The sequence below is a fragment of the Acanthochromis polyacanthus genome, chromosome 13, assembly GCF_021347895.1.
Source record: "Acanthochromis polyacanthus isolate Apoly-LR-REF ecotype Palm Island chromosome 13, KAUST_Apoly_ChrSc, whole genome shotgun sequence".
NCBI classification, from domain to species: domain Eukaryota; kingdom Metazoa; phylum Chordata; class Actinopteri; family Pomacentridae; genus Acanthochromis; species Acanthochromis polyacanthus.
The window spans coordinates 28,048,086-28,074,604 of NC_067125.1; the positions used below are offsets into that span (position 1 = coordinate 28,048,086).

Below are 26,519 nucleotides of genomic sequence, written 5' to 3' on the forward strand. Positions count from 1 at the left end.
CACGCTGCTTGATATGTAAATATGTAATGATGTGTAGGGGCAAGTGAAAGGATAAAAATGGGATGCTAAATGTATGTTATTATGCTTTCACTGGTTGGTTAAGTAGGCAATAATTTACCAACATGTGAACAATGGGAACTTGGTAAACTGAGGCTATTCTAGCGCTTTAATTCTGCAAGTTCCTGTTTGGTTCAAATTAAGTGTAGGTCAACAAACAGACAGGCATCGGATGTGATTTTAAACAGGGTTGTATTTGTACCTCCATTAACGGAAGCCACGGAAATTGCTCCTGTGTTTGCAATAAGAAGTTGTCTTAGCGGATGAAAACACAGGCACAATTTCACGGCAAAATGGGGACCAAGAACCCGTTGGCACAAGTGGAATGTCTTGGAGCTAGAAAATTACCACACAAGCACAATCACAAAAAAAATAAATAAATTGAGTCACACTCACATTGTGCCTGCCTCTCTACCTTCAACGGCTTTGGAGCGAGCAAAAATAGAGCAGCAGGAGTACAGTTCATGTGCAGGCATTCAGATATGCAAACACACACTCATGCACGCTATGCCTCTTCTTCTTGTTTTTTTACATTAGTATTGCCAATCTAATCTTGGAAAATTGTCAAATATGCAAATGCAAAGATGCTCCTGCCGCCCAATCAATGTAATCATATTTGAAATTCAGCATCTGCATGTCTGTGGTAGTTTTTCTGCTTCTGACGGTGCTTGGTGACCTGGGTTCTGTGAGCAGCACAACATTTGGTCTATCAGAAGCGATCAGCCAAGCATCGCCTTCCTGGGACGTGATTTAATCTTAGGGACTGCTGCTGCTGGGAGTAGCAGTCTGACAGCAATTAAATTAGGGATGATTCTAAAAACGCTGGGCATGAACAAGACATGGAGGTGCCAAAGGGGGGAGGGCGTGGAGGAAGTGACAATGCCGGTGGTGGTGATGGGGCAAGGAGCAGCTCTCTCCCTCCTCTGGACAACCACATTCAGACTCAGCAGGTTTAGTGTGACAGATCAAAGTGCCACCTTCCTGAGCACTTTTCAAGTATGCCTCATCTCCTCTGATGAGCCCTTGCAGACACAAACAGACTGTGAAGCCTAGCTAGTGACAGGTGCTGCCCAAAGTTATTCCTACTGCTGCCTTTCAGGAGTAATTCGCTAGCAATAAGAAAATTGACCCCCCTCACCTAAAAATGGATGGCAGTAATAAAAAAGTCAGCTCTATCTAAGTGTACATGACACAGTTGTATGGGGAAAAAAAGCCTCAGAGTGGAAGAGTGAGAGTGAGAGTAGCAGTTTAGTGTTACATTAAAAGCCTGATCTCAGGGTGGACATGTGGCACTTAGCTACCATTCTGGCACATTCAAAACAAAATATGCAAAATGTAGTAAGTAGAGGCAAACTTCTACTCCACAAAATCTGTTGTCGAGTCCCGATGACATTTAATTTAATGAAACTGCTTGTTAAATGAGATGCTCATTCCCGATGTAAGTCAAATGAAATAATTGTTTTCACATTTGCAATTTCCCCCTATTTTACTGTACAATAATGACCCGCATTGTGCTGTTTTGTATTTAATTGGGGACATAACTTAAGTAAATTTGCAAATCAAGTATAATGCCAACCGTGGTGACACATATTAATAATGTGAGTGTGAAAATGAATACATTTTGTGGTATAAAATCATCCTTTGTGTAGGTGTTTTAATGAACAAGATGCTACGAAGAGGAATTCAATAAAGGGATTACTAGTTGACTCACCACTCTGGATATTTAAAGCATGGTGCTTGTCTACAGTCCAACCTCCCAGTTTGGAGGCAATGGTTTCGTATCCCTGTAGAACAGCAGTCCTCTTCTCCCATAGAATGAGGTCCGGACATGACTCATACTCAAAACCCACTGAAACTAAAGAAAAACGCAAAGATAAAACTAGCTGTAGAGAACCATATTTGTTCTGGATAAAACAAGCAAACATGTGCATTTTCATTCAATTTACTGCATGACTTACCAAAAGCTTCAGACAAGCCATAGACCTTCTGGCTGTAGACATCAGTCTTGTCCCACACAAAGTCATAGGAGAGGTTTGGGGCTGCAGGAAACCACTTTCTGAACAGCCTGCCCTCCACAGCCACCATGAGGTGAACCTTCATCAAATTGAAAGGGATTGTGGAGTGGGTGAGGGTCACCCTCAGCAGCGATTTGTAACCTGCGGTCCTGCTGCTTAAATAGCTCAGCTTCATTTCGGTCCCCGGTATAGGGATGTCCTCCTGCAGAGACTATGGACAAAAAATAAAACCTATTAATGACAAGAAGACACAAATCTTAATAGCAGCTGAGTGGTTCAGTGAGGATTAAAAACATGCGATTGTGTGCTATTTTTTTCACACAGATTATCAACTTGTCAGTCTATTTTTCAGTGGCTATTACAACCTTGGTCAGTATTTTTCATAACGTTTCCTCCAACCAAAACTATAGACCCAAGGGGATATTTGAAACACTAGTTAGAGGACAATTATGCTCATGTGTTACATGGCACTAGATGAAGAATTTCTTCATTAAGCACTCCATTGAGTATTTTTCATAACTGATTTAATAATAGCAAGTCTTTCATTAGGAAAATAGTCTTCCCTGCAATCCATATGACAATGGAATCATAAGGGTGTCCTTGAGCACAGAGTCTGCACAATCGAATAATATATAGAGTAATAAAACTTAGTTTAGTAAGAGACGACGTCTTTGCCTTAGGAAATTTCTACTGAGGTCAGACTTGTAACCTCTTGATGATACAGCAGTAGGTCAGCACTAATAGATTGTACAGCGCTGACATTTAGGATCAAGGGTCGACAGCACTGGTTTGGTTGACCAATTTCTCTCTAGTATAATTAAATCACCTCTTGCAGTTTGTCTCCAAAGTATGAAACAAGATGTAGACTAACAATTAAATCAGCTACTCAAAGCGACATTGGTCAGAGGACATGTCATTTATGATATATTTATTTTTAAACGTTCCTAGAGAGCAGCTATTTGTGCTTAACTGATGAGAATCCTTCTTTACAAGAGTAAATGGAATGATGGCCCTGTATGCTGCTCTTGGAGCTCAAGGAATAGCAAAGACAAAGCTGCTATAAATAGACTGAACCGCGTACTAAATTCACTGATATGCCATCAATCTTATGTAGCAAACTGGGAGGTAAAGTAATGAGAGAAGGGCACAGAGATGCCTGCTAGACATAGACTAGCTACAGATTCAGCTGCACACAGAAGCCCAACAAGACATAAACACATGAAGACCGACAATAAAATATAGATAATTATAGATATTGTTGTAAAATGTCGGAGCAAATATTTTCCAGTGGTACTTGTACACTTAATGTGGGAGACTACTACCCAAAATGTTCAGATTGATTTCTGTGTGCAAGGTATAATCATCCCTCTGCAGCAAGACAGCACAATGCACATTGTAAATTGCAGGAATTCTGCAAACTAAACTAGAGAGATAAAATCACAGCACTGCCACGAGACAGAGTTGCTATTACACTTGTACTTGATGAATAGTCTTCAGAGGCTCTTCCAGCTGTTTGTCATGAATCACTTGCATTAGAGACCCATCTAGATTATAACCTGAGGGAGAGAAAAGAGGGTGGGGGGCGGATTGTCACCTGGATTTCAGGTACGACGGTCCCCCTTTCAGCGCAGGTGCCAGCAAATGCAGTGAGCGGAGCTGGGGACACCACGGGAATGGGCCTGGTAAAGCTGCTGAGGTCACAGCTAGGGATGTCATTTTCCTCATGCCGCATGACGATGGTATCCATGACAAAGAAACGTCCCCATGGCAACCACAGAGTGTGCTCCTGGGTGATGAATGGAGCGCGCTCAAAGCGCAGGGCTATGGCAATACCCCCATTGGTCACCAAGTCAAAACTGGAAAACAGACGTGCACAGTGTCAGAGAGGATGATTGAATTCACATACTCTGAAGATGAATTCTGCATTTTGTAAAAATAAATACAGCAAAAATTCACAATAGCAATGCTTGTAATTATTTTTGTGTTGAGGATTAAACCATGCCACATTTAATTGTAAATATAATAAATACTTTGCATTTTCTGAGTGTTGCTATAACAGGCATACTGTAATAAATTCATCTTTTAATAACTGAAGTCTTTAAGGAAACAGCGCTGTTTATTTTTAGCGTTATCTTTCAGGCCCACAAAAGCTGAAAATACAATAGGATTATTGATCACAATATTGAAAGCACATTTCTTCAATATTGTAATCTGAATATTTTATTTGAACAGTGTAAAATAGCAGATTTCAGGCTGCACTGTTTCAACCATATATGTGTGTGCAATGCACTGCTCATGTGCTCACATTTATATGTGAGGGAGGGAGGTTTGTGCTGCAGGATGGAGGCAGCCGCCACTTCTTTATTGATCCCTTGGACGAAGGCTGTCCACTCTAACATCAGTCTAAAAGCTCTGCAATGCAATCCCATCTGCTGTTGCATTAAAGGGCTTCTGCCTCTGATCTGACCTGAGTGTGTCTCAGTAAACAGGCTGCACTTTGGCAAAGTCATCATCTCTTGCTGCTGCATGGTGACAACAGAAGGCCTGCACCTGCAGTGGACTTCTGCAGCTCTTGTCATTTCTCTCTAAGAGCCAATTAGCACCTGGTCACCTACAGACCCCTGGGACAGGGCCGCATCCTCGCACGGGAAGCAGCTTTTCCAAATTACAGGTAAGGAAGCAGGTCCAAATAGTGACCTCTAAACTAGGCAGTCTCCCTCTTGGTTCAAGCTACTATATAAAGAATCTGCTCAGTCCGACTTCCCTTGAGGGTAAACATCTGATTGGCTATGGTGATAAACAACGGCTTGTTCCGCCCTTGGTGCTTTGCCCTTGGCTGGGTATGAGCCTAGCAAGCTTCTCCAGCAGGCCAGAGGCTGTAGAGCAGAGCTGTTACAGTGCTACTCATGTGCAGCCGTGATCTGTCAGTAGGAATGCAGCCAATTTGCATGACACCTGGCAGGCTCAGGCTAAGGAGACTCAAAACACTTCTGGACAGATATCCATGGGCAGTGCAGCCAATCAATGAGGGGATTCGCTGGCTCTTATCAATCACGACAACGGCCTTAAGCCATGTGACAAAACTTATTAAGTTACCTACAACAGCCTTGCTTGCTTGTGCCCTCAGGAAATACATCAAGCTCAGAGAGTTAACCTTGCCAATGAATTTGGCATGTCTCATATAAATTATACACAATCATTTGCCAACCAATGTATATTTATAATGAACTGGATGATATCTACCTGATGTGAAAGTAAGTCAAGGGCACAGCAAAAACTTGGTAAGAATGAATGAGGACATAAAAACATAAAAATATAATAAATCCAAGTGAAATGCCTCGGACAAACTTCCAAGTAGTCCTGTGTACACAGAACTTTTCGTGCATATATATCATGGCCTCTACAGAAGTCTCTGCAAGCACCTAATAATGTAATGAGCTAAAAGCCATGTCGGCATTTTACTCATTATTGGAGAAAAGCATAAAAGGGAAAGGCTCTGTCTCATTGCTCAGCCGATCAGAAAATGGCTACACAGCTGTAAAGTAACTAAACTAACCTTTTTTGTTTAGGCCAGACAACTTTCCAAGATAGTGGAAAAGGTAATTTCAAAAACTAAGCCCTTGGACAATAAAGAACACATCATAAAAATGAGTTGAGACAGCTTTCCCATTTCTAAGTGGCTGAACAGGTGCATTTCTGATTTCACGCTGCACTGAGCCTGTTTACAGTGATTGCAGGGGAGTTGCAGGAGACTGGGCATGTTTACAGGGGAACCTGGGAGATGGAGTAGTGTTTACACATATGCTGGAAGGGAGAAAAGAGTATAGAGGGTCGCAAAGAAAAAAAAAACTGAGTGATGCATAAGAAAAATGGGACACGCATAAATGGGAAAATGATAGAGATGAGGGAAGTCAGTGCAGTAGAAAGGACATGAGACCTGGTCTTGAGGAAAGCACAGGAAATAAGTCAAAGAGTAGTGCCCAGAAAGGAAAGGCTTAAGGGCAGCGGGAGATTAGAGGAGGGAAGGCGTGACGGGATGGAGAGCAGATGAAATAAGCGAAGAAGGTGAAGATGATGAGGTTGAAATGAGAGATTTTTGCAAAAGGAAGAAGAGGAGGAGGACGACAGGCAGATGGAAGGAATGAGGGGAAGCAGGGATGATCAAGATCAAACCGGCGGCAAACATGTGGGCCTTTAGAGTGTCAGTGACTGATAAAAGTGTCAGGAAGAAGTGGGGCTTGGAGAGCAAACACCAATTCATGCTGCACTGTGATAGAGGGGCTTGGCTTGCCACAAGGTCTCACTGTCACTGACTACTATGAGAGATAGCAGCATATTGGAGGTTGTGGGTGTGTACTGCAAGCTTGTGAAATCAGATCCAAAAACTATACTCAAGAAAAGAAAACTAAATTATTAGTTTTTCTTTCCCTCTGAGGTCTTTCTCTTTCACTCCAAGCAACACATTGAAATCAGTCTGAGGTTTTTGTGTGGATTTCTCTGAGAAACTCTAACAAATGCCAAAGCAGTTTGAACAGAGTTGCTCAAAGAAAGCCACACAGAGAACTTTTTCCACTAGCTAATGGAGAACACATCACAATTTATCTTTCTCCAAAGAGGTTCTAGTGGTGAAAGAACGAGACTCTGGACAATGAGTTTAAGTTTCTGGCTTTTTGGGAAGGAAGACAGTGGAAATAATCCATCCACACATTAGTATAGATTACTATAGAAGGCACATTTATATTAAGAGAGAATATGCAACGCAAATAACTTGCTAATCTGTGATTTAAACCACAATGTGTCACTTATCTGTCTAAATTTTCCATTGTTATATAAGGAATGTCCATTCGCACTATGTTTTACAGCTCCTGCGAGATGCTTTGAATTGGCATATTTTATTCTTTCCCCTCCCTGCTGCTACTGAAGCATAACTTATGAGTGTACCAGAAGGGCTTTGTTTGATTTCTCTGGGAATTGAGCCGAGAACTCCAAAATTGGACCAAATGAAAGCACAAAGCAGATCAATGCCGGCACAGTTTGCTGTGGCAACTGTGTTTCTTCCTCCCTTCATTAGGATTCAGCTAAAACTCAGCATTTGACGATAATATAAATATCATTGTCACATCTCTGTACAATATATTTAGGTAGTGATTAGTGGCTCTGTGTTGCATCACTTGTTTCTTGCTGCATGTGTGGTGATATATCTAAAAAAAAACAAGCAGACTCTTACCTTCCATCTTGCCTGGTGATTGTGTAACCGTATGATGGGTTGTTGATGAAACTGATGTTAACTCCAACTAACGGCGTTCCATCTGAGGTCACTACTTGCCCACGAATGACACAAGCATGGCTGTACAGGAGTGAGAAAAACCAGCAATAATGAAACACTTTTAGACCAAAGACAAAAGAAAAACAATGGACCTACATTATTTACATTATATTGTGTGTGTTTTTTAATATAATGACAATTGTATACTGTTGTTCTCCCTCAAATATGCAAATAGAAATGAATAAAAACATACAAGTAGTCTAACATAACATCACAAATAGTCAAAAAGCACTGTAGAGGTGAATCAACAACCCTGAAAATGTTGAATTCTGTCAATTCTAAGTTTGACAAAGAAATATCTCTTGTAGGATTAGGGTTAGGATATTGGATTGCACCGTATTGCACAGGTGTACCTATTGGTGATTCAATGTACACAGCAGTAATAGAAATCTAAAGCATAGCATTTCTTCCTTCCAGCTACAGAAATTCACAAGATCAGTGGAGTAGGGAGTGCGGATGTTATCAAAAAGAAATACTGTACACAATAAAATGAAACAGCCATAACTGAAACAGAGCAAACCTACACCTCCTAGGATGTCTCTGAGGGTTTTTCTATCCAGAATCGTAGGATAATGAGATAAGGAAGCTTTACTTTGCTTTTGCTCTAATTAAAAAAAGAGGATTTATCTTTTCCATTACAGAATGCAAGAGAGGGAAATAATAGGACTGCAGATTGCAAGACTTGCTTGGCTGATTATCAAGACCTCAACAGATTTCCAGACTGACATCAGGTCTCCAGAAGCTGCATAAATTAGATCTGATCATCAGTCCCCACCAATCAATAGTGGGAAGTCATCCAAATTCACCTCCTAATCTTACTGAACTGATGAGTTTGGACCTTGCTGTATCACATCTCCCTCGTCGACGCCCGCCCTCGTCATTATCAAGGCCCAACTCATGGTCAGCCATAGTTTCTGTCGTCGTTTGCAAAAAAACTGGTCCCCTAACAAATGCCTTACTGCCACTTCGTCATTAGACCATGGCTATTTTTAATACATTTGGGTCTTAAACACTGCCATGCACTGGAAACAATTAACACTAGCGTGTTAGTAGCTGCCCTCAACATGTCCTTACCAGAGGCAAGATCATTCACCCCACACTATCCTAGTCCCCAGGAACCCAGTTTTATGTTAATTAGGCCAGGTCTCCTTCAGAAGACCTTGGCTGGTCACTACTGCACTGTAAACAAGCAAGGAGATACTGTTGCGAATCTGCGGGCTTGTACCCAAAGATCTATCCAGATGGATTTACATAGAATTTCTGCTGAAGTTAACTGAGCACTGGCCTGGCTGGCTATGATTAATCATTCAAGGCGATAGTTTATTTTAGAGTCTTGTTTGAAGAGGCAATCATCCACATTTTCTTCAGATGGAGCTGTGAAATTGGAACTATCTCCTTCCTGCCTCTGTGAACCACATGGGAAGATGATTCCTCGCTGTCAAGACAAATGATTTAAATATTGACATCAAATACAAGAGAAAGAAAGAGCAGCGAAGGAAGCATGAAGAATTCATCGCGGAAACTTCCCCTCTATGCGAGATTTCACGAGTCCAAGGGGATTCACAAAAGTGGAAAGGAGCTTTGCAGTATCTCCAACCTCCACTTTATCATACATCATCCGCAGTGGGCAATGGAGGACATGTAGAGAAAAATAAACAGGTGAAGCCCCTGCACTCTCTGGTTTACATTCTTTCAGGACTATGGATTACAAGGCTTAGTCTAGACGAGAAGGATGGGTTAGGAAGGACTTACTGACACCTCGCTTCTACCTTTGACATGATGAACTTTAACAAGCCTTGAACCATTCCAGTTAATATTATACCAGGGGGAAAAAAAATCTGTATTTAACTTTTATAAGTGAGGGTGTAAATCAAGATTGCTGTTAGATGTGTTTTTTGGATGGCATGGTGCGAGAAGAAGGGGTGCAGTTTTAATTAGCTGTAATCATGTTTCATGAAAAATTCTACTGGTACATTAATTTAGCACAAACTGCCTCTTTCACCAGAGGTGGTTAGATCACTCTAAAAGACAAATTAAACTTTAAATGAAACTAAACAACCCTCGATGGGGGGAAAAAGTGACACATTGTTGTAGACATGCAGCAGTTACTGATAATAAATCTGTCGAAAAATGTGAAAATACCCCTTTTACCAGCATGCAATTGAGAGAAAACCACACTGTTTCCTCACAGCAGTATTTCAGACACACTAAAAAGTACATGCCACACTTAAGTATAGAGAACTTTCAATGAGCAAGGCTAATAAATAGTACCATTACCACAGAGGCAACACAAACATAATTACCCACGCAAATTACTTGATTATAGAGCTGAAAATATAAGCATGTCACTGAAGCCCTTTCTTTCCCTGTCTTTATGTTTTGCAGCATGTTAAAGAGTGTAACATCAAGAGACGTCAACGTAAATTTTTAGCTCTCCAAATCTATAATTGCTGCTAGACAGAACATTATTACATAAAATGTATGGCCTAATGCTGATATAAGAGTTTTAACTAAAATAATAAAAGCCCAAGCATGTAAATGAAGCAAATAGATTCTGCCTTGCTATTATAAGCCAGCTATCAATCTTTGCCCAAATTGTTCTATAGACAAAGTGCCTGTTTACTATTCCGGTCAGCATCCACTGCTGGGCCTCGGCAGTCTCTTGTATTATGTGTCAGGGTGGAGAATCAAGACGTTTTATGCAGTGGCAGATGCTTTATTCAGTGGCACCTTTGCAGCTTTTTGTGGTGGGAAACATCAGAAATAGCAGTCCAACATGTCTACTAGCATGAGGAAGTGGTTAGTGGATCAATAGAGAGATGATCGGGTGACCAGGGCAGCCATATCAGGAAGGAAGATGCTGAGACCGTGCCTGTAAGGCTCATCTGAAGCCCAGAGACCCCTGTCATAACTGCTCATATCTGTCAGTGGGTGGGGAATGAATACCAAGCATGAATAATAGATTATCACTGATATTTTTAGGTGAGCCCAGGCCTCCAATCTTGCAGCTCATCTCTGGATTCTTCATTTTACTTATTTATGGCGGCATCTTGTGAGAGAGACAAGAGTATTACTCAACCCTCTACGCCTCTTCCTCTGTCCAGTGAAGAACTGCAAAATGTTGAGTGGTTCTTGAAAGCCAGAAAAATGTCAATGAGGGAAAATGTCACACGGCTTTTCTCAAGTATCAGCCGACACTCCCACTAAAGTTTAAAAATCAGGCCAAGTCTGAGTGTGAAGACTGCTGACGCAATTCATATAGATTTTTCTCTTTTTTTCCCCAAACGGATTGACTAGTGATGTCTGAACATCCTACACCCGTAACTAAATCATAAAACAGCAACACAAAGGATTTGAGCAGTTTTACTCTTTACAATGAGCAAAGATAGACAGCATTCGATTTGCAAGCAAAATTTTCACATTTTAGCAAGTATCCACTACTAAGATGTGTTATATTGCAAAGCCTACTAAAGGAAATGATCCTGCTTGAGCAGCAACACTTTGAAATCAATTTTCTCTTAAAACAATACTAAGCAACAGCTCTGTTGTACTAAAAATAGTGATTTCTGAAAACACGACCTTCTGCTATCATTTCCTTAAAAAAAGAAAAAGAACAAAAAACAAATAGCAAGCCCCAATTTGACACTGCTCCATAATTTTTTTCTTTTTTTTACCAGGAAAAAAAATATTTCAACTATTCTCAACCTTATGTTTTTCTGAAATTATTTTGACTGTTGTCTGTTTGTGTCACCAGTATAATAAGCCAAGATGAGAGAGATACATAAGCAAGTGAGATGCAAATCAGTGACAAAGCCTCACAAGTGATTAAAGATCGCAAGAGAAGGAGACAAAGGGAAACCAAAGCAGGGAATCTTATGGGATTTTGACTGCTATCCTGCCTGATATGAAAGGATCTCAAATTCCACGGTTGGGGTGTCATGAGCTCTGCCTCTGGGAGTGGGCCTCAGATGGATTACAGTAAAAGTAATCACAATACATGAATATGAGATGCCTTTCTTGCTAGGGAATGCTGCTTGCTTCTTGCCACATTCTATGTTTGTCCATCATCATCTGTCCATCATCTTTCTAGCTTCGCACGCCAACAGTCTCTGCCCATTTCAGCTTCCAGCACTGACTATAGTTGCCTCTCTTTCTCTTGCATAAACATTTTGGTCTGGATTTATTTTAAAGCAAATATTTCACATTTGCCAAGATGCGTCAGTGAAAAAAACACAGTAACAACAAATGTGATGCATATATTCCTGCACCTGAAATGTCATTACCTAAAGCAGTTATGGCAGCTATAATGCAAATTGCTTTTGAGATCAACAGTGCAACAATTAATAGCTTGACAGATTCGACGAAAGGAGAATAATCTCACGACAATCTTATGCGGGAATGACAAATGACAGAGCTGAAAAAAAGCAAATTCAATCTAATATTGATGTCTAAAATCCCTTCCTAGCAGATGAACAGCTTTTGTCGGGTTGACACTGGGGCATGTCTGGTGGGAGTAATGCACAAGTCACTCACTTGCCGTCGAAGGGATTGGCTCCAGGGATGGTGTGGGTGCTGTCCCTGCCCACCAGGAATCGCACCCGGTCGTAGAAAGTCTGCAGGTTGCTCTGTGTAGAGGACATCTGTGTCTCTTGGATGATGTCCAGGGGATCCGGGGAGCCCACACACAGAGAGGTGGTGTGACAGGTTGCCTGCAGACAGCAGTCTGGATCCATGCAGTCCACCAGGCCATCTGACAAGGTCAAACAAGTCACACACACACACTGGCTCATGAAACAACAGTCTGGACACACACCTGGCAAAAAAAAACCAAACAACTAATCACAGACAGTATTTTGTAAGTTTGTAAGTTTTATGCACAAATAAATATGCTGTTAGGTGAGAATATGCCTTAAAAATAGCACTATAAATAGTTTTTATTTTTCAATTATCTCAATATAAAGTGCAATAAACCCATTCAAATCATTATTTTCTGTCAAAATTATCTATTTTTGAAACAGCACTAAGTCTCCCAGCCACAACTGCACACAGTATTTCAAGGCGCATGGTTGGTCGGCTGACCCAAACAACTGTTCATAGCTCTTCTGTCTTAGTCTGTCTAAATAGCACCTCTCTCTTTATGTAATCCGAGGCTGACTTCACAATTCTGAAATCAGAGTGCTGTGGGGGCTGTACAATCTCTAGCAAAGCTCCTTGTTCCTGTCACTAAAAGTTCTTTATGACTCTGGCTGTATGTTTGGGATCATTGTCATGCAGCAGGATGATGCTGGGGCCGCTAAGATGCCTCCCTGATGATACAGGATGATGGATAAGAATTAGTTTCAGCACTCAGGAGATCACTTATTCTCACCATATTCCCAACTCCAATTGCAGTAATACAGCTCCAAAACTACAAGGAACTTTCACCATACATACTCAAGCACTGCTGTCTGCAGACACTCTCCAGACCTTGTCTTAAATTATGGCTCATTAGATAAGTGAGGTCAGAACACCTGCTGCTTACTTTTTTGGCACCCAGGTTCTTGTGTTTTTGTGCACAAGTGATTCACTTAGCTTTGTTTCCACATGAGATGAATGGTTTTATGGCTGCAAGTGATTGACTTGTAAGTCATCTGTCAAGCATGTGAAACTGCACAATAATGTATTACAAGTTGTATACGAATAAGTTTGAAGTTTTCTATGAAGTCCACAGAAGAGTCTGTGTCTGCTAGTTCTGACCTGATAGTCCTATTAGACATCTATCAGTCTTGAAGTGAAGTCAGTCTTTCAAACGCTCAAAGTGCCTAAAACTTAACTTGACCCCAAAAGGGCATTATTCTTTGGACATCCATACCAGTGTTTGATGCTAGCAGTGGAAGCAGACAGAAAAGGCGAGGAAGGAGGCAGATGTATGACATCTAACAAATGTCCAGCTGGTCAGGATTCAAATCGGGGATGTTGATGCTACGTAGTATGTGCCATAACCATTAGGCTACCAGCTAGCCCCAAGGGATGGCATTATTCAATTTGACTCTTTTTCTTGTGACACAGCTGCAGTCAATTTATGTACAGCTCAGTCCAGAGACCAGTTGAACACCTCTAGCACTGCTCGTGGTTCTCTTTCTGTAATTTAGATAAAATAACACAAGACAGAAAGAGCTGCTGTGCAACGCACTTTACTTTGCTGAAGTGGGTCATTCGACTCCCTACCCTTTGCTTTCAGGGGCCTATCTGGCCAGATGGGTGATAAAAATAAACCCTACTGTCAGGAGTCAGTCAAATCCCCAGAAGCACACTGCTTTGCCATTGAGGGCTGTGTGGTCCCTGTACAGTGATGGGAAGAAAAACAGCCCCTGCATAAATAAGGGATGGTAGCGCATAGCTCAAGCCAGAATGAGGTCTGGAAGAAAGGAAGTCACGTCTCCCACTTGGCCTAAAGAGCGGTGCAGCCCCCTGGCTGGATCTGTGTGTGTGCCTGGCTCAGCTCAGGGCTAGTTAGAGGGCAGAGCATAGTCTTCCTCCTGGGGCCACTGAATGTTCAAGGCCTGGGGCCAGGTACTCTACTTTTTAATAAAAACCTGTTGTCCAGGTGACTGGCTGGAAGCCATTCCTCATCCTCACCCGTATAAGAGTACAACCTAGTCTGGAAAGCATATAGCAGATATAGTGTATTCTCAAGAACAAAGCTGGTAAATTTTTAGTCAAATCATGTCTGGTTAAGAGTCTCTGTAGATGCCTGATCACTGTCAGAAGGCATTGCAGTGTGTTGTTTGTGATTTTACCTCCATCGTTGTCCTTGACATCACTGCAGGCAGTTTCCATAGAGGTGTCACAGCCAGTGCCCCTCCAGCCCAGCTGGCACACACAGTACCAGCCATTGTTACCCAGAGTGCACCTACCATTTCCATTGCACAAACCAGGACAGCCCTCTGTGTAACAAAAAGGGACAAAGACAAAGGTTGGTAGAGAGTATCAAATCCAGCAGTTTTAATGGGGAACAGATAAACACCGTATATTATTTGAGAACAAACACCAACAATGAGACAACGGCAAAAATGTGGCCTTGTTGATGACAGTGGTTTGCTGCTAATATTTCTCTGGTAGCAACAGACTAAAGTCATGTTAAGATTTGAAATGGAGGAGGGTGGCAATAATTACCCTCAGCTGAAGTTGATTAATTCGATACACCTTTTGTGAAGCTTCTAATATCCCTTTGCAGTAAAATCAGATAAGAGGGATCTTCTAAATCAATATTCCCTCATTACTACAGTAGATTGGCCTCCTGTATGTCTATGCTACTGCAGCTGGGTAATGAAAGCAGTATATGCTTGTATTGCTACACATAATTGGATCTGCTTTTATGTAATTTTGCATTTTGACCATTATTATGATTATAGCATTACTGCTACTGTCTTCAGCACAAATGAATGAGCTGTGTTGCTTATTGAAAAAAAGGTCTATATTATTACTTGATAAATTATCTTCAGACTCTTCTTTGCAATCAATAAAATTATCCCTTCAGGGAGGAATGTGTGCTTTGTCATTAGGAGAAGTACAAGTCAAAATAAAATACTCTTGTATGAAGTGAATAAGACCAAGCTCAGTGGACTTATGCAGGGGTGGGCCTTGCTTGCACTAAATGTGTTCCTGGTTAAAGACCCCAGGGGAGTCAAAATCAGGCTGGAGCAGAACGACAGGTGAAGCATTCCACTGTTTGTCTTTGGCTAGGTCTTCACATGGGCATAGATCACAGGATTATCTTTCCCATTTTTCAGTGGCTGTTTGACATTTATCTGTTACCTTATGATTCATATCCCCTCGCCGAGGCACAGGGTAAAATCTCAAGATATCAAACGCACAAGTCTGTCACAGTTTGTGTTGTTAGCAAGCTGCCTTGATAGAGAGAATGCTAAGCTGACCCACTTTATCAACTGAAGAGACTGGGGCAGCTGTCTCTACTGTATGCTCTTACATCACACAGAGAAAATAGGAGTGGGAGAACGAGAGAGAAGAGAAGAAGAGATACAGGTGTGGTGAGTGAAACAAGTATTTCAGGTAATGGAAGACATGGAAACAGGGGTAGGTATTAAGAAAGATAGAAGGTAGAATCAACGTCAAGAATAGATGAGTAGATCACGTGATTAGCCAAGTGACACATCAGTTGCATGTTAGTTGTTGCATGAGTCATAGAGCAGCCACAGATCGATAGAAAATCCACATTTACGCTTACTATTTCACCTATATTCCATGTAATTATTTTTAAAAACAAATTTTAAATTATTAGAACAACTCACAAAATACTGCCAAATTATATCCCCGACCTTTCTGTGGCTCCCGTCTGTCACTGATTTATCTCATAAAGAAATTCATATATAATATTTCATTGTTAGAAAAGGTTAAAAGTAAAATATTAAAATGCATATGTTTACGATACTGACTGTCCGGTCAGGGAAAGATAATTAAACAAGGCAAGAGAGACCTAAAACTGTGCGTTCTTAATTGCAGCCGGGTTTTTGTTGAACTGTGAATGGCTCCTCCGAATGGAAGTAAATTTAAGTAAACAAGACAAGACGCAGGGCTATTAAATGATGCCGTTGAAGTGACAATTGCAGTATTTTTCATAAAAATGCCTGGAAACATAAATAATCCCACGCACAATTTCGTCTCCTCTTCTTTGCAAAAGGGGATTCACCATTGAAGTCTAATGCCATTAGAAAGTGTCTTGCCTCCTAGACACCTTTGGGCATTAGTCATCCTTTTATTGAGCAAATGGACAAAACAACTCTGGTTAGACCAGTGGAGACAGATGATTAGTAAGCTCAGAATGTTTATTACAAGGATAAATAAAGATCCACTCTCTGTTGGCACACATTCAACTCAACTGGCAGCCCTTTCAGAAAGGAGCCCCTGCTGAGCCCTGCCCAAGTCTCCCTGAAACTGCTCCAAACGTGAGGCTGCAAGTGTTCGAAGAACTCCTCTGGCAGCCGCTCTCATGCCAGGTGGTCCATTACCAAGGACACAGAGAGAGTGAGGGGGGGGTGCTGCAGGCAAGAGAGGCAGGGTTGTAGCGGAGCCTCCACCCCCTGCTTGCCCTGCACCAAGCAGACCATGAACTCTTTTAATTAGAGAGGATGCGGCCTCAGCACCTATCAGGCCCTGCTCACAGCTGCACACTCATCCATAATGCATGTCACAGGTTATGAAGCCCCTTTACCAACATCCCCCTATTGAGAAGGCAAGGATGCACACAAACCAAATATCCAACACGTAAAGAGATAATTTGAGTCACCAGGTGCGAAAGTGCTAAGTGGAGGTTTGCTGTGTGACAATATGGCAAAAAGTTGATGGGAGGTGGGGGATCTTTAGAATGGGTTGTTTGGGGCAACAGGGGGTGCGTAGTGTTTGCATATGTCAATGTAGGGGAAGAGCATGGTGTGTGTGTGCATGATTTGTTAATGCTGGCTGGAGATACAATGGGAGGAGGGCAAAATAGAAGGAAGGAGGAATGCCATACCTTTCACTACCTTATCCAGATAGTGAGCTTGGGAGATAAAAGACAGGACATATAAGGGAGGTTTGAACAGTGCCACTTCCATGACAGGACAGCAAGGCAATGTGTTAGTTTACATTATTGGGAAAAAAAGGAAAGAAATGCAGTCATGAGGCATTACAAGGCATGCATTACAAGCAACACAACAAATACGATCCAACACAGAGGAGAGGGATGAAGGTGGAAAAAAGACAGGGGAAATTGTGGTACACGGAGAAAGACAATGAATAAGGGAGAGCGACACAGAAAGAAGCGAGAGAGAGCGAGAGAGGATAAAAAAGTGAAATGTTCAGAAAGAACATTTCAATCTGTCCCTATTTATTAACCGCTGCGATCGGCAGGATCTCTCAGGGGAGTATTTCAAAAGCAACATGATTGATGCACATATTACCGCCCCTAAATCTCTTAAGCAATATCGCACAGGAGGTCAGGATGTTGAACAAAAAGAGCTTTTAATCTTGAAACACCTCTGCAGACGATGAGGTCACTGGAGGCTTTGCCAACGGTGGGGCCGAATTGGACCTCCCGGGCTCCACAGTATGGGGTTGGGGGCCAACGCAGAACTCTCAATAATGAAAATTGATTTAAACTGAGATCTTTGGCTTCTTAATGGATGACACTGAGGAATATTCTTGTCGAGCGGGGATCTCAATATGGCACTTATAAAAGTCCCATCAATAATGTAAGGCCAGCGTATAAAACATTCACAAACTGAGTCAAGGCTCTGTACTCGGGCAGGTCTGCTTCCAGATATGCATGAGAATACTGTGAGAAAAATTATCTTCCATTTGAATACAAAATAAGGCTACCACCTTTATGCATTCTCAAGTTTTGTCCCATCTTCCTTTTGACTCAAATGTGTGAAATTTCTGTTCACTGAACCACTGTGGCAGAGGGGGGAAGAGATGGCCATTGTGTTCCCACTTCCTATCTGACGCTTGAGTGGTTGTATCATAGAATGATAATATGTGAGCCACCATGTTCAGTGGCATCTGCCAACAAAGAAGGCGCTGGTCTTTTTCTTGCATTACAATGCTGGTAACTATAACATTAACACAATGCTGGACACTGTGGAGCGTATTTTAACATGTATTATGGCGAGATTAACCTACGAGACTGTATATGCATTTTGCATGGCTACAATATTCAAAGTAACACAGTGAAAGGAAATTAATAGGAAATACTCAAGTAAAGGACGAATATCTCAAAATTGCAAGTGCAATACTTGTGTAAATGCATTCAGTGGCTTCCCACCAATGAAATGAAGGAATAGAAGAGAAGAAAAGACGAGACAAGAAAAGAAAACTGACGCACACACACAGGGACACAAAATGCTAAAGTTGCAACCTTGCAAAGCAGGCATCACATAGCATATCCTCTGGATAGTGTCTGATGTTTAGAGGAGGTTTGACAGCGATGGCATTGAATATCATGAAACTAACTGTGTTAAAACACTTGTCTTAATGAGCTCAAGTTGCACTTTAACAATGAAACTGTCAAACCTCAGAACATCCATCACCATAACTAGACACATCTTCATGCCAACCTTTTGGCAGTTTCAAAGAGCATACAGGTCACAAACAGAGGTCAACTACTGCTTGGATATAAAAACACCTTGGCTGTATTATAACATTTACATTTACTGCAGCCACCAGTTCCTGATGGCAAAAAATGGTTAACCACCTTTTCAGGAACTCCAACAAAGGACACATACTGAAAGTACATTTTTAATCTTAAGTATTCTGCACATTTCACATAGTTCAGTCGGCTCCTTCGACCTCTCAGTTATTCTCTCTGGAAGGGATTTTTACAGAAATAAAAAGAGCCAACATTATCAACCCATGAACCACCGTTGGCATATTGTGCAAAAGATTATGAAAACTGCTACAGAACTCACAGCACTTAATGGTTTTAGTGTCTGGCAACACACCCAAAACTCAGTCAAAACTTTGTATAGGTTTAAATGAGCCGAGGTTTTCAAGAAAGCTCTTGACATTCAGTCAAGGCCCTGAAAACTTAACTTCTGCGTGTGTTTAGAGAAGAACAATTGTTAGTATAAAAGTCGAGCTAAAAGCGGTGGTTGACCTGCTCACAATGACTCACATGTCAGCATTTGAAATTAATTGTAAATGGAAAGGGAGTAAAGAAAGAGATGAGGAGAAGGATGAGTAAAATGAAAGGACACCTTAGCACATTCCCACATTAAAATGCATGAAGGCAAGCCTCAGATCCTTGAGTAAACCTGTTCATGCTTTACCAAGTTTCACAAATTCAATTAAGCATGCTTCTCCCTCTCTTCTCCGACTGGACCCTTCCCCTCACACCCAGAGCTTCATACACACGCAGGCAGAATGTCAGCCTACGCCTTTGTTGGCCTCCCAAACACACAGACGTACACACACACACAGCGTACCCCCACCCAAACCAAAACCTCTTCCCATCCTACCAATAGTGCAGTGCTCGCCATTCCAACCCGGACTGCATTCACATTTGCCGTCCTTGCAAGTGCCATGTTCGTTGCAGCGTGGGTGACACGCCCTCTGGTCACACCCAGTGCCCATCCAGCCGTCGTCACAGCGGCAGGTGCCCGAAACACAAATGCCATGGCCACCACAGTCCGCTGCACAAATCTCTGTGGGAGACAGGGACATAGAAAAAGACAAAAAAGAGTGTGGGGGAAGACAGACAGAAAGGAAGAGGGGTGGGGGGGGGGTGGGGGAGTGGACGTGGGATGGAAAGGAAAGACAAGGCGGTGATGGGACAAGGCAACAAGGGTGAAAAAAAGACAAATCCAGAAGTTATTGTCAACGAAAGGCGGCCACGCTCCACTACCTTGTCTGATGGCAGCTGAAAAGAAATTCCTGCACCTCATAAGGGGCAATCCTTTTTGACAATACAAATCTAATAAGTCCATTACCAAGAAAAGACAAGGATTGTGGCGGCCTTAGCGGACTTATTCTTTTCCTTGCCTCTTCTAGTCTTTGTAAATTCACCTCTTGTGCTACAAAGGAGGGTAAAGAGGGGGAAAAAAGTGAACAGCTGGAATTTGTTGCAAACATGGCAACAACATCAGAATTACCATTTTGATTAAACTGTAAATGTTATTTCCTTTCTTGCGCACACTGTGTTCACAGCTTGGCCACATGCTCCGCTATGGGCTACAGGCAAGAGGTAAAACTCCACGGAATGATTCAAGACATACGATGTCAACACGCCGTTTTGATTCCCTCTAAGTGCTGTGTACCAGAGGAAGAAGTACATTCATGGAAGCAGGAGATTGAACCACAGTAAAGCTTGGCTGACGCTATTGTGTGGCAGCTGAAAGACCTCCCTGACTGGGTGTGATAGAGCCTGGGACATTACCCACGTCTCATGAACTCAAGGGAGAGTATGACAAGCTGAAAGCTGAAAGAAATTAAACACTGACAGATTACCTATGAATCTCATTGAAATGTTAACCTCTTTATTAACCATTCTGTAATAAAAGGGGCTTAGTGGTATGGGCAACGATGAACAATTGCCATGTATTCGTGGCTTATTAGCCAAGCCAGTTCAAATGTGACCACAGGGGACCAAACGGGAGGTAAAATATTTTAATAAGTCAATTATTGCCTTTACAGTGCCTATTTTGTCATTGTTACAAATTTAATCTGTATTTTCAGTCACAAACCATAACATGACATTAGCAGCTTATAAAGCTTTTCTCTAAAAAAAAATAAATCACTCTCCCCTGCTAATTACTGCTCAGCACAAACTACAAAAATAACAATTTTATATTTGACTTTTGATCCATACGTAAAGCTTGCCAGCAGCATTTGAATTAGTGCCCTAATGGTTGCTTTGACACACAAACAAACACAAATTAACATACACGCAAACATAAAATATCAGAATAGCATTTAGTCTCAGAGGTTGAGTCATAAATCATTTTTAAAATACTATTTCCTGTGGAACTATCCCTTCTGCATTGTCTAAAGACAGCATTATGGATAAATGGGAGGTGCTGATTAACATAATGGAGATCCTGAGTGATCTCATTAGAACATATGTTGGGAAAAAAAATAAAAACAACAAAACAGACCGTAGCAGTTCATCTTGAGAGTTATTAGAATGCATAGTGGTCAGAGAAAACAGACTCACACTGACTGCGAGGCAACTGTTCACTTGGAACAAAGGAGAAACCTTTAACGTGATAAAGATGCAATTACAGCCTGCAGGCAAACCCTCATTATCCGTGGCCAGAGGAGTCCACAGTGAGAAATACCCCCATTCCCATGATGGCCGTTACCATTTGCACTAAAGGACCGTGTAAACAAACTTTCCTCTGGGTGGGAGAATGGCAAAAATGGCATAAAAACACACATATTAAAGGACATAAAACCTCAGGCATTGTTTTATGGCTGGTAACAGCATTGCTACCAACTGTGCACACCTAGGTTCCACTGCTCTAAACCCACAAGAGAAAATGAGTTTGTGACTTTAAAGTATTGGGGATGGTGGGATTAAAGAATCTTGAAAGATATATTGAAAGCTTTCCATCTTTTTCTTCCCTCAGTCCGCAAGGTTATAGGCTGCAAGCTGTACCACCCCACCACCAAGCTTAGTGTTGCATTAGGCCACAGAAAGCTCTACAATGAACAGGATAAAGGAGGATAAAGAGCCAACTCATCATCATTTACAGAGCTTTTTCTCTGCGAGGCAAACTCAGACTAACTGCCCATTTCCCTCAAAATCCTTGGGATTACCTAATAGGTCATTGTGTCTGCTTGGAATATAAAGGATTCACGGATCTGAGGACTGCTGTTCGAACATTCTCATTTCTGAAATATTTTGGGAGAATACAAATTATGTTGTCGAAAGGAAAACAGTTATAAAAGATCGCATTTGTGTCAGACTCTAAAAAATAGCTGATGCACTTATTATCAGCACATGAGAGGGCTGTTCAAATGGAACTACTGGAAGCTTCGATCTGGCAGAGAATAACCCTAAAACGCAAATATAGCCGCACATGAGCATTTACACATGGAAAATTTCTCAACTGGCTTGTAGTATAATAATAATTTTAAAAAAGCTTCTTTTTCCTTTTGCATCTGCCAACACTGCAAGTTGGTGATGTTAGATACCTACATTTGACAACTCTTTAGCAATCTACCTGTGAGTTCAGTGAGGATTTTCAGTAAAATACTTCTTTGGTAAATGTGAGCAGGCAAGCTGCTGTCAGAGCTGAATCCACATTGTACAGGATTTTTTTTTCATCCTTGGAACCTCAAGACGGTACATTCTTGCTCTAAAACTGTATCTTGTGCTCATCCTACTCCTGACTACCAAGAAGAGAGGATTCCCCATGGACGAAATGCACACAAATGAAACAATCCTCCAGAGCAGAAAAAACTATCATCAGCTGTGAACCTTCACCCATGAAAAGAAAGCCAGAATTCAAAAAAGAGCATTAACTTGTGTTAGATCATGTCTCTGACAATATTCCTGCTATGCATGCAGCCGCCAGTTAACCCAGAGGAAACACTGGATGAACGCATTAGTGAAAGAAATACATTTAGAGCAAAATCAATTGAATTTGATTACTGGCTGCGGACATCAAATTGATGATTGATGAGAATAATTGAAGCTTTTATGTGAGCCGTGTTATTTAAAGAAAATCACAAAGGTTTACTTCTGTGAGGAGTGTAGCAATTACCAGATATACTGAATGAAGTAGTGAAATAAATTTGGACTAAAAGGCAAGAATATTATTGGAGACAAACTGATAGAAATGTCAAAGTAATTACACATCGTTGCTGTTAGTTGTCAGTTTTGACCTATTTAAATTGTAAATACCAACAGATCAGAAATTATACGAGCTATTGTGAAATATTTGCAGATCGTAATGAATATTTTGTCAGAAGTTGAGGACAGATAAACTGGACATTATGCAATAAAGATGTACTACATAAAAGAAGGGAATCTTATAAACTGTGTCTAAATCCTTCAAGTTGAGCTTTATTTTGGGGATGAACTCTTGGGGTTAACTATTTTATCACTCCTCTTATGCTGTTTGCTCAGAAATTTATTTAAACAGATTTTATAAAATTTGAAAACCTTCAACTGCAGTATTATATTATTTGTTAGTTCTTTTCTTACTCTCTTGAAATTCATGTTTCTTTTTCTTATAACACTATATTTAAGTCCTTAGCCTAAGTGCAATTCTTGCTTTTCCATCCTTAAAAAGCTACACAAACAAGTGCATAAGACCATAGCCCATTTTTTTCTTACTTGGTAATCAAAATTAATCAACACTGGCCTATGAAAAGGAATCTTTCCAATGTTTACTCTCATCTGAAGGAAGTACTGACCTGTAGAGCAGTCATGGCCTGTCCAGTTGGGATCACAGCTGCAGGTTCCGGCGTCTGCCAGGAAAGCACCGTGTCCAGAGCACTGGTCCATGCAGGAGGCCCTGGGGCTCTCACATCCTGGCCCGCCCCACCCCACAAAGCAGTGGCACTCTCCCTGGACACAAACCCCACGGCCTGAGCATGTTGGATCCAGGCAGTCCACTAAAAGGGTTCCAAAGAGAGAGTGTTAGACACATCAGTCACCTGCTGTTTCCCCTTTTTCAGAGGCAACTTGGCCCCTCTATTTGAGCCTGAGTAGAATGACAACCGCAGTGGGCTGCAGCTCAGCAGCAGATGCAACCAGCTTAGCACATTTACAATGAAGGTAGAGGGAAAACAGACAGAAAATGATGCAAGAAGTCCCACTTTTGCTAAAACTCGAGACAAGATTTACAAAGAGGCAAATTAGATGTCTGTTTTCACACTGGGTCTTATGGCACAAACCTACAGGTGCTGCCCACGCTTCTGCTGGCACTCACCCATGATGTCATAGTGAGAATTCCTTCCAAAGAGGGAAGGTCCCTTAATAGGAGCATGTTTCTCTAAAATAAAAGCCACAATGCTACAAGGTTCAAAGCAGGAAAAACCTAAACTTACTTTAAAATAATGTAAAGGAACGGTAAGGAAAAGCCGGGGGCAACAGCTAGACTTCCAACGTAAGAGAGCATTACAAATCCCAGTTTATACACATTTGAGGATCACTGTGACTAAGCAAGCCTTGCACTGGATCCTCTGTGCTGCATCTTTTTTCTACACTGTATCACTTCAATTAGTATGCAAATATTAAACTAATACCTGTTTCTTTAGCATATCTTCCTCTGACATGTTGTTAAATCAGTTCTCACTTTGTAAGGTACAAGAGTTGTGAGAGCAAACAACCAGAATATGACCATTCGCTCCACCAGACAACATCTGCATGCTATACACAGATGGCAAATGGGCGCCGATATAGGAGCAATGTCTAGCCACTGAGAGCAGTAGGCCACGCCATAGCAGCTCCCTTTTACCATGACATAAATGGGTATAAAGGCTGTTATAGTAAGACAAACAGGATCTCTTGCCTCTTAGCAGATGGTTTGGGCACAAGGCACAAAGATCAGAGGCTAACTGACAAGAAACTCTCTCCTGGCAATTAATCATTGTGGCTGAAGGTCACATGGAAGAAAGGTAAAAATGTTAAAGGGCCCTCGTCCACATTCCCCTCCACTCCTTATGGCTAACACTCCACCTAAAATAGAATGGGGGCCTATGGATGTCACAAACCCCCATTTATCAAACTCCCAGGGTCCATTTTTCATCTTGAAATGAGAGCCTTCAAGAGCTGACAAACACAATGGCTCCTTCAATCTTATCTGGTCAAGCCTTATCCAGCAACGAATGAATGCGGAGTTCCTAACAGATTAAGATCAGACTTTGTGTCTGAAATTCAGACAATAAATGGACTGTTTCGATTAACGTAATGCCTTATATCCATGATTCATAGCGGAAAAGTCACCTACGAAGCATATTATGAAGTGTTAAAGCTATAACGCTCTTCGTAGAGGATGTCCTGTCTTTACTACTAGACAGATTGTAAGCTATGCCAATTTAATAGCCACTCCCATTATGAGTATACTTTTAAAATGTCAAGCACTATCAAGTCAAGATGGTGGTCATAGCAGCCATATTATACAGGATTTTATTAGTTTAGGGATACATTAACATGACTTATTAAAACAATCACCTTCTTCACAGTTTTCTCCCTTGTAGCCGGGGTTGCAGATACAGGTTCCCACGATGCAGGTCCCATGGCTGCTGCATGTGACGTCAATGCACTGGTTGGTGGGGACGTCACACTCTGAGCCCTTCCAGCCGCTGTGACACATGCAGCGACCTTTAAGGTATTGACCGTTCCCACTGCATAGCACTGGGCAGGCAGCTGTGAAAAGAGCAGGCAGCATACACCCATGTGAACTGACCCCTCCGACCACATCTTCGATGAATAGTGAGCATGAGCTAGAAGGCTCGATTTGGACAACGAGCAGCATGTAAAAAGAGGCTTTCTTTCCGGTGTGAAATATCTAGCACAAATTACTGGCATCCACAGACGATGTGACCTAAATTTGAACAAAACTCAACAACAAATGTCCCAACAATGGCTGCTAAAGTCGAAAAAAGAAAAAGAGTCAAATATGGTTCCGATCAACACGTGGTAGCAGATGGCAGTACAGTATGTGTAAAACCAAAACAAGCTACTATCATTCTAGCACTCTGTCCGAACTTGTTTTTCATGTGCTTTTAAAGTGGTGAAATATCAATTCAGTCTTGGTTTTAATAACTGAAAGGTTGAGTTAATATTACTCCAATAATCCAAAGCTCTCTATATAGTTATGGAGTTGTTTTATATGCAACACAATACTCTACTAGGATGGGTAAAGGCAATATATGAATCATGAGGAGTCATGGTGCATATTTTTAAAAATCTGCAGTACAATTAGAAGAATTGTAAGATTAAGATTGTTTTCTTCTGGCTATGCATGATTATAATTTGATCAGCACTTTCAAATTTTATGTACATGAATGATGGAGATTAATAAAGGCATTATGGAGGAGCGTGACTCACCTCGCCCACAGTCAGGTCCTTTGAATCCTAAAAAGCAGTGGCATGTTCCAGCAACACAGTCACCGTTCCCAAAGCAGTTACTGGGACAGTCATCAATAGAATCTGCAAGGGAGCAATCAGGAGATTTTCTGAGTAATGCGGTTCGAAAAACAATTTTCCTCCCACTCATTTTCTTTGGGTTGATTATTATCCCTGTGCTAATGACAGTGATAAGCACAGGCTCCAATCCTGTCAACATTTCTATTTCACTGAAAAGCATTTTTGAGTGTTACTAATGTCTCACCCAAATATGAGAATTCACTAATAGAGTAAACAACTTCTGATAATCTGGGTTCCTACCAAAAGTTACAAAGCAATTAAATTTTCAGAGACTCGGAAGGCTCTGGATGTTAAAGTGGCAAGCTTGCATCATTTAATAAACTTAATTTGATGCTTTCATGGCACGATGCAAACAGCTAAAGTGTCAACAACACTGGAACCTGAATTTCCCCACAGCTATGGGTAAAGCTTCTGCGTCACATTTTCCTCTGTGGTCTGATTTTCAGTCTGATTTATGTATTTGCAGAAAGAGTGAAACACTGTC

The 26,519-nt window shown here is 41.4% G+C and overlaps 1 protein-coding gene across 1 annotated transcript in view; it reads right to left on the reverse strand.

The window, feature by feature from the left end:
• tenm4 (teneurin transmembrane protein 4) overlaps nucleotides 1–26,519 on the reverse strand; it is a 154,341-nt gene that overhangs the window by 37,313 nt on the left and 90,509 nt on the right. The window contains 11 exon segments of the mRNA XM_022189084.2: nucleotides 1,769–1,912; nucleotides 2,016–2,283; nucleotides 3,667–3,928; nucleotides 7,300–7,419; nucleotides 11,932–12,148; nucleotides 14,178–14,324; nucleotides 16,910–16,936; nucleotides 19,392–19,577; nucleotides 23,296–23,496; nucleotides 25,058–25,252; nucleotides 25,937–26,038. Of these exon segments, the coding sequence (XP_022044776.2) occupies nucleotides 1,769–1,912; nucleotides 2,016–2,283; nucleotides 3,667–3,928; nucleotides 7,300–7,419; nucleotides 11,932–12,148; nucleotides 14,178–14,324; nucleotides 16,910–16,936; nucleotides 19,392–19,577; nucleotides 23,296–23,496; nucleotides 25,058–25,252; nucleotides 25,937–26,038 (1,869 nt within the window).